Source organism: Apodemus sylvaticus, chromosome 12 (genome assembly GCF_947179515.1).
Source record: "Apodemus sylvaticus chromosome 12, mApoSyl1.1, whole genome shotgun sequence".
Lineage (NCBI taxonomy): Eukaryota > Metazoa > Chordata > Mammalia > Rodentia > Muridae > Apodemus > Apodemus sylvaticus.
Genome location: NC_067483.1, coordinates 34747459 through 34759650, shown reverse-complemented (window position 1 = coordinate 34759650; position 12192 = coordinate 34747459). Strand labels below are relative to the sequence as shown.

General features: G+C 35.6%; 1 protein-coding gene across 1 annotated transcript in view; it reads right to left on the bottom strand.

Moving 5' to 3' along the window:
* The window catches only part of R3hdm1 (R3H domain containing 1), a 123466-nt gene that overhangs the window by 17295 nt on the left and 93979 nt on the right, over positions 1–12192 (bottom strand). The window contains 1 exon segment of the mRNA XM_052201243.1: positions 747–901. Coding sequence (XP_052057203.1) covers positions 747–901 — 155 coding nt within the window.

Sequence of the window (12192 nt, the reverse complement as noted above, 5' to 3'; positions counted from 1 at the left end):
GCTAGCATAACCACATCTTATTATGTCAAAGACTTATTCCTCACTTCTATTTCCTTTCCATTCCTCTCTCTCCCCAAAGAAGCAGTTTTTAGAAAAGTGCACAATATAATAAAACACTTGCTTATATATAGCTGTATAGTTGGAAACACAGTACCTGGCAAAACACAGGCCAGTATCAATGTGGTTCAAATATTCAAATAATTTACAAAACTTGTAGGATGATATCCTTTTTTTCCCCCTCCCAAGACAGAGCTTCTCTGTACAGTCCTGGTTGTCCTGGATCTCTGTAGACCAGGCTGGCCTCGAACTCAGAAATTCACCTGCCTCTGCCTCCCAAGTGCTGGGATTAAAGGCTTGTGCCACCACTGTCCAGCCTGGATGATGTCCTCTTACAAAAGCATTTTGTGGACATTAAAGGGACAGAGTAGCTGAGTGTAATGGCCATACCCTTGAAGCCAGTGCAGGATGCCCAATCAACACTAAGCTGGCCAAGGTCAGCTACATAGTAAGACCCTGTTTCAAAAACGCAAACCAAAACCAAACATTTAAAGCAAAGACACAAAAGAACAGAAATAACAATGCAGTCAGGCTGTAATAGAGCCTTCTGTGTTAAGCCCAGACTGGCTTTAAACCTAGAATCTTTCTCAGCTTCTCAAAAGCTAGGTGTGTAGCTGTAACACAGTTATTGATCGGTTCAGTTGATCTGAAACAACCTGTTCTTAAAGCAGCTCTGAGAGAAAACATACCTGATATGATGGCACTGAGGGGTAGGGGATGACCACTCCTTGGATATGAGGTCCAGTGCTGTTTGGCTGGCCTCCCATGAGGCTCTGACTCTGCGGTGACTGAACTCCAATGATTCCTTGGTAGTTTTGCTGCTGGTTAGGCATAACTTGATAACCTGGAATGGCACAATGAGTTAACCCTTGTTTTGAGTTTATTGTAAATAACAGTATTTCTGTATTTTTAATTAAGTTCTATGTGAACAACAATCTCAGAATTTTATTTAATCAGCACATCCCCAAGCCTAAAATAATATTTACAACATTTACCAAGAAATAAATTTCTCAACCTTCCCCTAAATATATTAAAACAAAATATATGTATAAAGATTTCTTCCATGGGTGAGGAAATTCACTAGGTCAAGAGACTTGGCTAACACAGAACAAGCACTATGCAGTTTGTATCACAACACTTATGACAACTAGTCTTTCAGGATTGGTATATGCTATATAATTTGTTAGGACCCTGTGTAATACTTCACATTAGTAAAAACAGAATACTCAATGTGGCATGGATTCAGACCTGTGAACCTGTGTAAGTGGTCCTGCTGAAGATAGAGTATGCATGTGCAAGGAGTGGGTTTTCCCAATGGATTCATGTTTTTTGTTTTTGTTTGTTTGTTTTTCAAAAAGAACAGAAGAAACAAAATGAAAATCAACAAAACACATCAAGACATGAATCAATTTAGGAATGTGCCAGAAACATAAAGTGGTTAATGTATTCAGTCCTTTTTAAAGAATCATTTCCTCACTGTATTATTAAACTGATCTGACAGAGAAACAGGCCATTAAGGAGATTAAGCTTGATTGCTTACTCAAGAAGTAAGAATATAGGTTTACTTTTATGAAGTAAACATCTTACTTATAAGACTCTCTGATGATAAGTAAGCTTAGAATCAATTGTATGTTACTCAAGTCTAAGAACATTCTTTTATGAATACCAAATAGTGCAATAAATATTTCTAAACACTGCTAAAAATTTTTTCATTAAAGAAAGAAAAACTGACTAAAACCAAAACCATTTAACTTTAGTGCACTGAAAAAGAGATTTTACAAAGTCACCAGTGGTTCTAGTTCAAATGCCAGCAGATAAAGGCTGATGAGATAGATTATGTTCTTGTTTGTACCATATATCTTAATAATACATTTTAATTTTTACCCTCATTTAATTCTAAAGTGACAGAAACTATACCAAAGCCTCAGGCATTGATTGTAAACAGGGGTTTCAATGCAGCAGACTTCATGTCAATCTAGTTTTGTCATATCTAGTGACATGATAATCTAAAAATGCATATTCTACATCATCCTTTGTAAGAAACAGACTGATAATATATTGTTTGCTATCTCCTCTACTGTGCATTTCCTATACTGCTTAAGTTTGGACATGGATAAAGAGAGCAAAAGAAACATTTTGGTCTAACAACATTTAATCCTATCTTTAGTTTATCAAATGACAAACACTTCAAATTCATACACTTAATTACAAGCACTATCAACATAAATACATTGAGACACATTTTCATGCTTAAAAAATTAAGGACAGGAACAAAAAAGGGAAACAACTATGAGATATTTATTATGTCTGAGATGCCACCTTTCAACACAACCACCCCCATACATACCCACCACCCACACACTATGAACGCACGCATACACTCCCTACCTGGCAGAATACACTGTAATATAATTGAACTTTTAAATATTTTATTTTAGTCATACTTCCCCAATAAATAGCAAGTGTTTTGCATATTATTTATTTTTGAGTAATGCTGGAGAATCAAACACATAACCAACCTCTCACATACTAAGCATACTATAAACCACTGAACTAAATTCCTAGTCTGAATGTTATTCTTACACTTTCTTTAAAAAGGTGAAGGTTGGGCTGGAGAGATGGCTCAGCTGTTAAGAGCACTGACTGCTCTTCCAGAGGTCCTGAGTTCCATTCCCAGCAACCACATGGTGGCTCACAACCATGTGTAATGAGATCTGATGCCTTCTTCTGGTGTGCCTGAAGACAGTGACAGTGTACTCACATACATAAAATATAAATAAATCTTAAAAAAAAAAGATCAATGTTGTCTATTTAAGAAAAAAAAAGGTGTATGTGTCTACACTATAAATGTGGTTCTTTAAAGGCAAGAACAAAAACAAACAAATAGCCTTATATATACTTGTTAACTTTTAGAAACCTGACTTGGTGGCATCTTTCCTAAAACTCAACTATGAAAACAGCCTAATACAGAAGGTTTTCAAATGAAGAGCTACAGACACTGTGTCATATGGTATAATGTAGAATCACTTGGATAGTACATTATAGAATTTGCTTCACTAAATTCCCTTCCATTTTTACTAACTGCCTTATATAGACACATAAACCCAACTCCATCATTAGTATTTGAATATAATGGTAACAGGAAACCTAAAATACCCAGCGTAGTCTTCATTTACAGAGGACTGCTTGTATTGTACTTGCCAATGGGGTGACATGAGCAACGATCTCTAAAATGAAGATTCTGAGACAATAAAACCACAAGGCTGGAAAATTAATGGTCTTGTGAAATGGAGTAGAATTCTTGCACATATGGAGGAATTAATGTCTATGATTTGCCTTAAAGAAAAAATACTGCAACACAAAAATAAAGATCTAGAATAAGGGAGAAATTACTATGTTTGAGGAACAGAAAATGGTCTGTAGTAGTTAGATAGATATAGTGTGTGGACTGAAAAGCCCAAGATAAAGGTAGGAGAGATTCCCAGTGAAGAAAACCAATAGGAATGTTGAGATTTACAAAAACATCAGGTGGCGCTGTCCTGAAGGAGGGCTGATTTTGGCTCATGGATTCAGAGGTTTCAGTCCATCATGGAAGGAAGGGCAGAGTGGTGGCCAAGGAGGAGAGAAAAAGAATGCCTGTGTGAGTAGGCTTCCTTCTTCCTAATCCTATCTGCAGGGACCCTTGCAAGTACACACATAGGTGGAGCATGAAAGATGGAGGTAGGAGTACTTCATTAAATCCTATCCAGTCAAGTTGACAATCAAGCTTAAGTTTCACAGTTTTCTCCTTCTGAGATCAAAGAAGCTCCAGCATGAACGGGATGATATGGTTAGACTGAAATTAATTCATTTACCCCAGTGACTCGAGTGGATATTTTAAAATTACTATTTCATTCACAAGCAGCATAAATTAACTGTGACTGTGTCCTTGACCAACAGTGGATTTATTAAAAATAAGAACAACAGGCACTTTAAAGAACATATCGTTTTCTCTAAGATGCTCCCTTGTGAAAATTCTGTTCACTTATCTTATAGAATACGTCCCCAAACTGTACTGGAAACATGAACTTGCTCTTACTAATTCATCCTTTCGTGATTTGTGTATATTGTTAAACAAAATAGAAATGATATACTCATTTAATACTAAATTTTAACACCCAACATTGTTCGTTCAGAAAAAAACATTTTGTATTAACTATTACTCAACTAAAATGTATGTATTCAATATTCATACTTAAAAACAGTGGTGAAAAACTCATAGAGTACAAACAAATTAAAATATTTTTCTACACAAATCCAGACACACCATGTGCTCAAAGGACAGTTTCCCATACTTAGTTAGTGCTTTCTGATGGCAACAGTTTAAGTTTTAAGGTAATATAAGTTTATGAGGTTAAGTATATCCTGTCATCTTCACCAAACTGGTAATTCATAATACAAATCCCATCAGTCTAATGTTTGTGGCTCATTCATTAAACCTCTTTTCCAACAGCTGAGACATAAATTTCATCTAATTTACCATAAAGTATTGAATTGATTAGGAAAACAGGGAAAAAAACAACCCTGCTATCTGTGCCTAATAGAAAGTATTATTTTAACATTTCTGAAGAAAATGCAATAATCAGGTACCTTTCAAATAACCTTTGTCTGTAATTGCTACTTGCTACTCTATTTGCCTTTTTGTTAATCCATCTAAATATGATTTTACAAGCTATGGAAAGAAAGTGTGTAAATTTTGTCTTTTAAATGAACAAATTAGATTTATTTATTTTTAAACTGACATTTTCCCCCCTGGGATTTATTTATGTGTATGTGTGTTTTGCTTGAATATATGTCTATGTACCATGTGCAGGAAGTGCCCACGGAGGTCAGAAGAGGGCAGCAGGTCTCATGGAACTGGAAATACAGGTGTTTCTAAGTTTCCATGTGGGTGCTGGGAACCAAACCCAGGTTCTCTGGAAGTATTCCTAAGCATTAAGCCATCTTTCCAGTCCCTAAACAACTTTTCTTAAGACATGATTAGGCCAGGTATGGTGGTACATGTCTTTGATCTCAACATTCAAGAAGCAGAGGCAGGCAGATCTTGGTGAGGCTAAGACCAGCCTCATCTAGAGAGTACATTCTAGGCCAGACAAGGTGATATAGTAAGACCCAGTCTCCAAACAAAACAAAACACAACAACACAACATAAAACAAAATATACTTAGACCTCAAGTTTAACCATTAAAAGATAACTCAATTGATACCGCCCACATTTTAGGATGAGAACATGTACTAAGAAGCTAAAAAGGCTGAATATTTTAGGACAAACTATGTATTCTAGCCTCTAGCATAAAACTCAATTCAAAACTCCTATGCCTTTTCATTTAGAATATCAGTATCTGCTTCAAAGGCATTCCAGGTATTAGCAGCTGATAGTCATTCATTTATTGGATGTCACCACGGCTCTGTGCATATGAAGTGACTCATTCCACATTCATAAAGACAATTACTTCAGAGACACAATTATCCTCATTTTTCAGGTGAGGAAACAAAGGCACAGAAAGGTTCATACCTTAGTCCAAGGTCACAAGCCGGTCAGTGTATAGCCGGGATCTGCATGTAAAGTTTTACCTTTCCCAGAGACAATTGCTGACTCATTAGTACTACAGAAATACTCAAATAGGAAAGACCTGTGATGTTTGATTTTCTGAAAATTTTGGTTAGAGGAGACTCTAGTGTAACACTAGGTAAGTTTAATTGTAGGAAAATGTAGGGCTTGTTTTTGGTTATTTTTTAAATTTTTATATTTTTAAAGATAAGAAACTATGTAGCCCTAGCTAGTCTCATTATGTAGACAAATTTGCCTCTGCCTGACTTTGTCTCCTCCTAAGTGCTAGCATTAAAGGCATGTGCTACCATGTCTGGCAAGAAAATAGAATTATTATAAATGAAGTGAAACAGCCAGCCAACTAACTGTTCATTTGAATTAAAGAATATTTGTGAGAACAGACATAACTATCGAAAATAGAAATCAGAGTATGGACTCAGAAATTAAAAGCCACCCAGAGTAAGCTTATAAAAGCAGCCCATGTGGTAGTCACTGTTTCCCTACTCTCTTGGCATGGTTTGTGTATTTCAAAGCTATATGCCTGCCTGACTTATGAGATGAGCTTTCTCAGGAGAAAACTATCAGGAAAGGGAGTGGAAGCCCAAAGGATAAAGAAGCTCAGCTGCTCTGTGCCTCACATCTGAATGCTCCCTTTTCAATCAGTAGTCTTCTTGAGGATTCAGCTTGTAGTTTTACTTGAGGTTGCTTTTTACTTAATATAAAGGCTCTGCTGCCATATTCTGGATGAGTCTGTAGAAGATTTTAACAGATATTGGCTGTCTTCTCCACAATCTCAGAGTTACTCAGTGGGGCTAAGCCTGTTTTAATTAAGCAGGGAAACTGTTTTGCTTCATGTCTTGGGGTTGTCTGAAGCAATGACTTTCCCCCACCATCCACAGAGTGGTTTTCTATTTATTTTAGCATCAAGAGGGAAAACACACCAGGGTTGAACTATACTGGAAGGAGACATCAGGAATCTTTACAACAGGCCCTTTCTAATACTATCACAACTAAAACTGTCAAGAGGGAAATTTTAATGGTATTAGGACAAATATTTGAGTTTTTATTTTTAAAATCATAATGGAATGTCTCATCTTTCATTCTAATAATTTCAAAACCCAGGAGATGGTTAATAGGTATGCAATTCTAGATTATACTTTCTAAAGAGCAAGATATTTAAATATTATTGGACTTTCCATAATGCAAGATAAATGTGGGGCCTGCTGGCCAAAGATTATCACACTACAATCAAAAAGAAAGTTAGAAACATGGAAAGCACTAAAAATATGGCAGGGAGTAATACTATATTTCAAACACAGATAAGAATTGTCTCATCATTAATGAAAACCAAGTCATTAATCACTCAGTATCACATGGTATAAGGCATGTCTCACTTTGTGGACATATGTTGGATAAAAATAATATTTAAGTGCCTGGAATTTTTTTCTGAACTTCTGTTTAAACAAAGCAATTTTACAGCATTCAGTCTGGGTTGTTAGGAGTATCACCTATGACAAGTGGCTCTGTGATTCAAGTTCCTTATCTAATTCTTCAGACAAGTGGAAATGGTACATAGTTTCAAAACTATAGTGTGAAGATTGCCAAGTATGAGACTGAGGATAAGGAAGGAGAAGTGAATTCCTAGAGAAAGAAAAGTACCATTGGGTTAAAAAAGCACCATAAGAGCATTTCCAGTATCCTGGCACAGTAAGCCACCCCCCTCCCCCAGTACAACATAAATCATTCTTTATCAAAAGTAATTTCAGTGTATGAGAGCATTTAAACTTTTTAAAATTTTCTCTGTGACTTATTTAGAAATAACCATAAAGAGACAAGTGGGTCAGCTTTTATCAGAATTTGTCAATCTGGTGGGAAGGCATTATTCAAAAAGTAAGCAACAGTCAGCGATGTCAAGTGAATTCACTGGCATCATTATCAAATGAGTGTTTGACACTCCCATTCTGTGGCAAAGGACTATGCTGCTGCAACACTATCCAACCTCTTCTAGGACTTTCTGAGGAGAGCAGCAACAATTCTGCAACCTGAGAGAGAGCAAGATCAGTTTGAATTGCTGGCTCAAGAACAATCCTGCAAAGTTACAAGGAACCTCTATTTTTAACTCTCAATAGAAGAAAGCAAGAAGGAAAATCAGTGCTATCTATACTCAAAATCTAGATGTACTTTATCATAGGTGACCTGAACTAGCATTTGTGTTAATCGAAAGCATCCCTCAGAATAGATTAGTCATAATCAGATAGACAAACTGAAGAAATGCATTATCAGCATGGCCACCACTAGGATTCTAGGTTTACTTCCTTACCAGTATTAACATTCTTTCTTTATATACTGGACTCGTTTAAAGAAGCACTGTGAAGGAAGTTAAGCTTTTGAAAAGCATTTTTGCTGAATCTAAATTACATATGAACTAGGTGTCTGTCCACATGGAAATTTTTAAGATTCTGAAATTTAAAAAAACAGGCACCATTTGGAGTACAAGCAAGTCCAACTGAAGACTACTCTTATTTGTACTGAGGAAGAGACACGGTTGACAACACAACCTAGTCTTTCTCCTGTCAATCTTTAACTCAACAGAAAGGGCAGGAAAAACCAATCTGAATAAAATGAGCCACAGAGAAGTTACAAGTCTTAGTTATTTAAATAACTGTCCTAAACAACTCAAGAAAACCTGTAAGTACTTACCAAATACATTTGCTCCGTATTTCAGAGGCAGCAGATTAATGGAGAGGGGAAATGGAAATAGGTGGAGTTGTACTTATTATACAATTTCTGAAATCTATGCTGCTCATGCAATACTAAGAAATGCTCATAGAATCCACAAAAAACTAAGTAAAACCAGGGCCACCACCTAGTAATACAAAGTTCCTATTATATGGGTAAAAATTGTCAGTAGAGAAATGATCAATTTTGTTCTTACAGTCCCTGTGTGATGTGCCTCTACTTACCCCAGAGTGTTCATACTTCTTGGCCTTCCATGTTCTAGTTACTTTTATATGTAGCATGCAGTGTATGTGGTGCAGGAGATGGGACCCTGTGGCTTCATGCACATTAGGCAAAGCACCCTACCGACTGAGTTACATTCCCAGTTTTCCTCAACCCTCAGGTCCTTTCTAATCTGTGGCCTGCAATGCTGCCTATATTCTGCATACCACAGATCCTATTCAATCTAAAGTGTTCCTTATACAGAGTAGCTTACAAATATGCCATTGTAGTCAGCTAGTAATGAACCTTAATATATAATCAATTAAGACTGAACATATAATTCTGATATACTTTGAATTTACCAGTTGGCTAAAATCAGTTTCACAGAATTATTTCGGTTCTCATAGGCATGCAATAATAACAGTTTTGGGGAAAACTGAATTATGTATCTTGGTAAGGGCTCAAGCAGTTTAAAATGCATGTGGGTATCTTTGGCTCATTTGGTCCATGTTTCAATGAATAATTATGCCCCTAAAAAGTTGTATAAAAAGAGGGAAAGAGACAAATTTGGTATCTACTTATGCATTTGGCATGCTTAAGAGGTTAAACTTTGTTAGATAAGATGCAAACCAAATTGATCTGCCATTGAAATATGCTTTGGAAAAGAATTGAAAGCAATAGCTATTTTGAATTTTTAAGGATAAATTTTATGAAGCCAAGGCTGTTATTTAAATTCAAATCATTATTTCTGAGTATAATGTAAAATTAAAAGGCAATTATAGGTAATGGAAAACATGAACAAATATTAGTATTTTAATATAGCATAGGAGAAAAAAAAGCAAAAAGGCAAAAAGCAGTAAAAACCTGAGTAAAAAGAAGTCAGGAAGCAGCTGAAAAAGAGACCGGTTCACTGTGAGAAATGTAAACCTCTCAGACAGTGCTACGGCCCCGAATCCAACAGCTCAGGAACAAGGCCAATTATTGTAAAATATAATCACATAAGGAGAAGCTGCAAATTTTTCAAGAGAGTCCAATAATGAAAGCAGCTATGTATCAAAGAGTCAGGGCCTATAAACCTGTTTTTGCTATAGTCAAATAGAAATGGGCTAATTCTTGGCCCATTTCTTTAAAGTTCTTACAGTATATGTATTATACTGTATACTTTCCAAATACTATCCTACATGTATGCTAAGAATTGAAATATTAGTTACTAGTATTGCAATTAGAAACTAACAGATTTTTTTTGAAATAGCTACTTGCATGATTGCCCTTATTAATAGTAAGACACTAAGCTATTTTAAGTCAATTCTGATATTCACCTTTCTAAACCAGAAATGATTAAAAAAAAGACACAGAATCTTTCCATTTTTGAGTCCACAGAGACTAGACAATATAACAACATAACCTAATCCTGTAAGTGAGCAAACTAAAAGCTGCAGGCTCTTACAGAACTGATATTAGTTAAGAAATGCCCGGGGCAGGAGAGACAGCTCACTGTAAGAGCACGGTCTGACCTTGCAAGAGGGCCTGGGTTCAATGCCCAGCACCCACTGGAGGCTCACAACTGGGTGTGCTTCAGTCTTAGAGGACTCAACATCCTTGACCAGCCTCCTTGGGCAATGCATGGATGTAATGCACAGACATACATGAAGGCAAAACATCCATTCACATAAACTATAATAAATAAAAATAAAGGTTAAAAACAGGAAAAAAATAAAAAGAGTATGGGGTCACTGGGATTCTGATTTACAGTCTGCCATTCTTTCTCATTATACACTGTATTGTTGAGAAAGCTTCAGGCAGTTAGGACTTCCAAAAATGTCTTTTACAGGTGCTGACTTCATCTTATTTTGAATGACCACAGTCAGTGGTTTTACATTCACTGCACAAGACAAGACAAGACAAGACAAGACTCCCCTATGCTAATATTGCTCCATTGGGCTCCCACAGTATAAGGAAATTTATTGTCAAGGAGATCAGTACATTGGCACAGATATGGTTAGAACACTAAAGTGTTTGATCTGAAAAGAATTTCCCAATGTTTTTTCTACAAGGAAGAAAATAACAGAAAACCCTTTATTTCTATTGTCCATATACTACGTGGTCTCAGAATTGACTTAGATGAGTTTGTTAATTTAGGGAAAATGTTTTTTAAATTCATATGTAAGCATTTAAGTATTAGTAATGCCATGCTAAAAAACTTTGGTGCAATTTTTCATAATTTGGCTGAATATTTAGTTCCTTTTTTTTTTTTCACGAAATCAAAGAGAATAACAACCTTTGTGAGCTCCTTTTGGGTATATAAGCATGCTTGACAAAAAGTCAAAAAATAAATGATAAATAAAGTTTACATTTTAGTCAGTTGTAATGGTGAAACATAAGGAAATATATTAAGACATAAACTATGTTAACATATGAAAATTGGGGCAGAAATCAGTAAACAGAACAAAAAAACAAACAAACAAATTGCCTAATCTTCTAGTTCTTTGCTCTAATATCAGGATTTAGTTATAAAGTCTTGGTATAAAAAAATTAGTAAACTATAGTTTTAAGATTACAGCTTTAACAGTTCAAATTTCCCCAAGTTCTATAAAAAGGCTAATACAATTACCTACACATCACTGATTCTGCTTGTTGAAAATTTCAATAAAGGGAACATTTCTATTATACTTACAAGCATAACAGATATTTGAGGATTTCCATTTTATGCTTCAAACAGAATGAGAAAAAACTAACAACTTAAGCTAGCTATTACTTGGCAAATACAAAAATAAATGAAAGAACAAGCTCTCATCACAGTGATTTATTACACCTACAAGTCAGAAAATCAGAGACTATTGAAGGAGGGGCTGATCTTTTCTGCACTTGTGCTGTCCAGATGCAGTTTGGCTTACTGTTTTCTTCTCTTTGACTTTAACTAACAGCTGAAAATCCACACTTAAACTGTGACAAATGGTAATAGATACCTTTCTACCACATACATATGAATATTTGGCATTAAAATTTATTTTTTAACTAAGTACAGATATCTGTGTGCAGAGATGCAATTGAATTAAGCACTTTAGTGCCAACACGTGACTAAGTTTTTATTTTGTAAACCAATTATAATAAGAAATAGATTTTTAACTCAGAAAGAAGATAAAACTAAAAGCTTTTATAAATATACAGCAAAAAACCTTTGCTGCCTTATTAACAGTGTTTGCTAACACAGAGAGTCATATAAAAGGTATTTAAATGAATGGCATGAGGGTGAACTTTTTTTTTTTTAAATTATTTTTACTTATATGAGTGCACTGCAGCTGTCTTCAGACACACACTAGAAGAGTGCATCGGATCCCATCACACATGGTTGTGAGCCACCATGTGGTTGCTGGGATTTGATCTCAGGATGTCTGGCAGAACAGTCAGTGTTCTTAACCACTGAAACACCTCTCCAGCCCCCAACTTATTTTTTCTACTTAAGTTTTTTTTTTTTTTTAAGATATTTTATGTGCATAAGTGTTCTAAAAGCCTACATGTATGGGCTTGGTGCCTGTGGAGGTCCAGTGAGTGCATCTGATTCCCTGGAACTGGAGTGACAGATGTTTGTGAACCACATGCAGGTG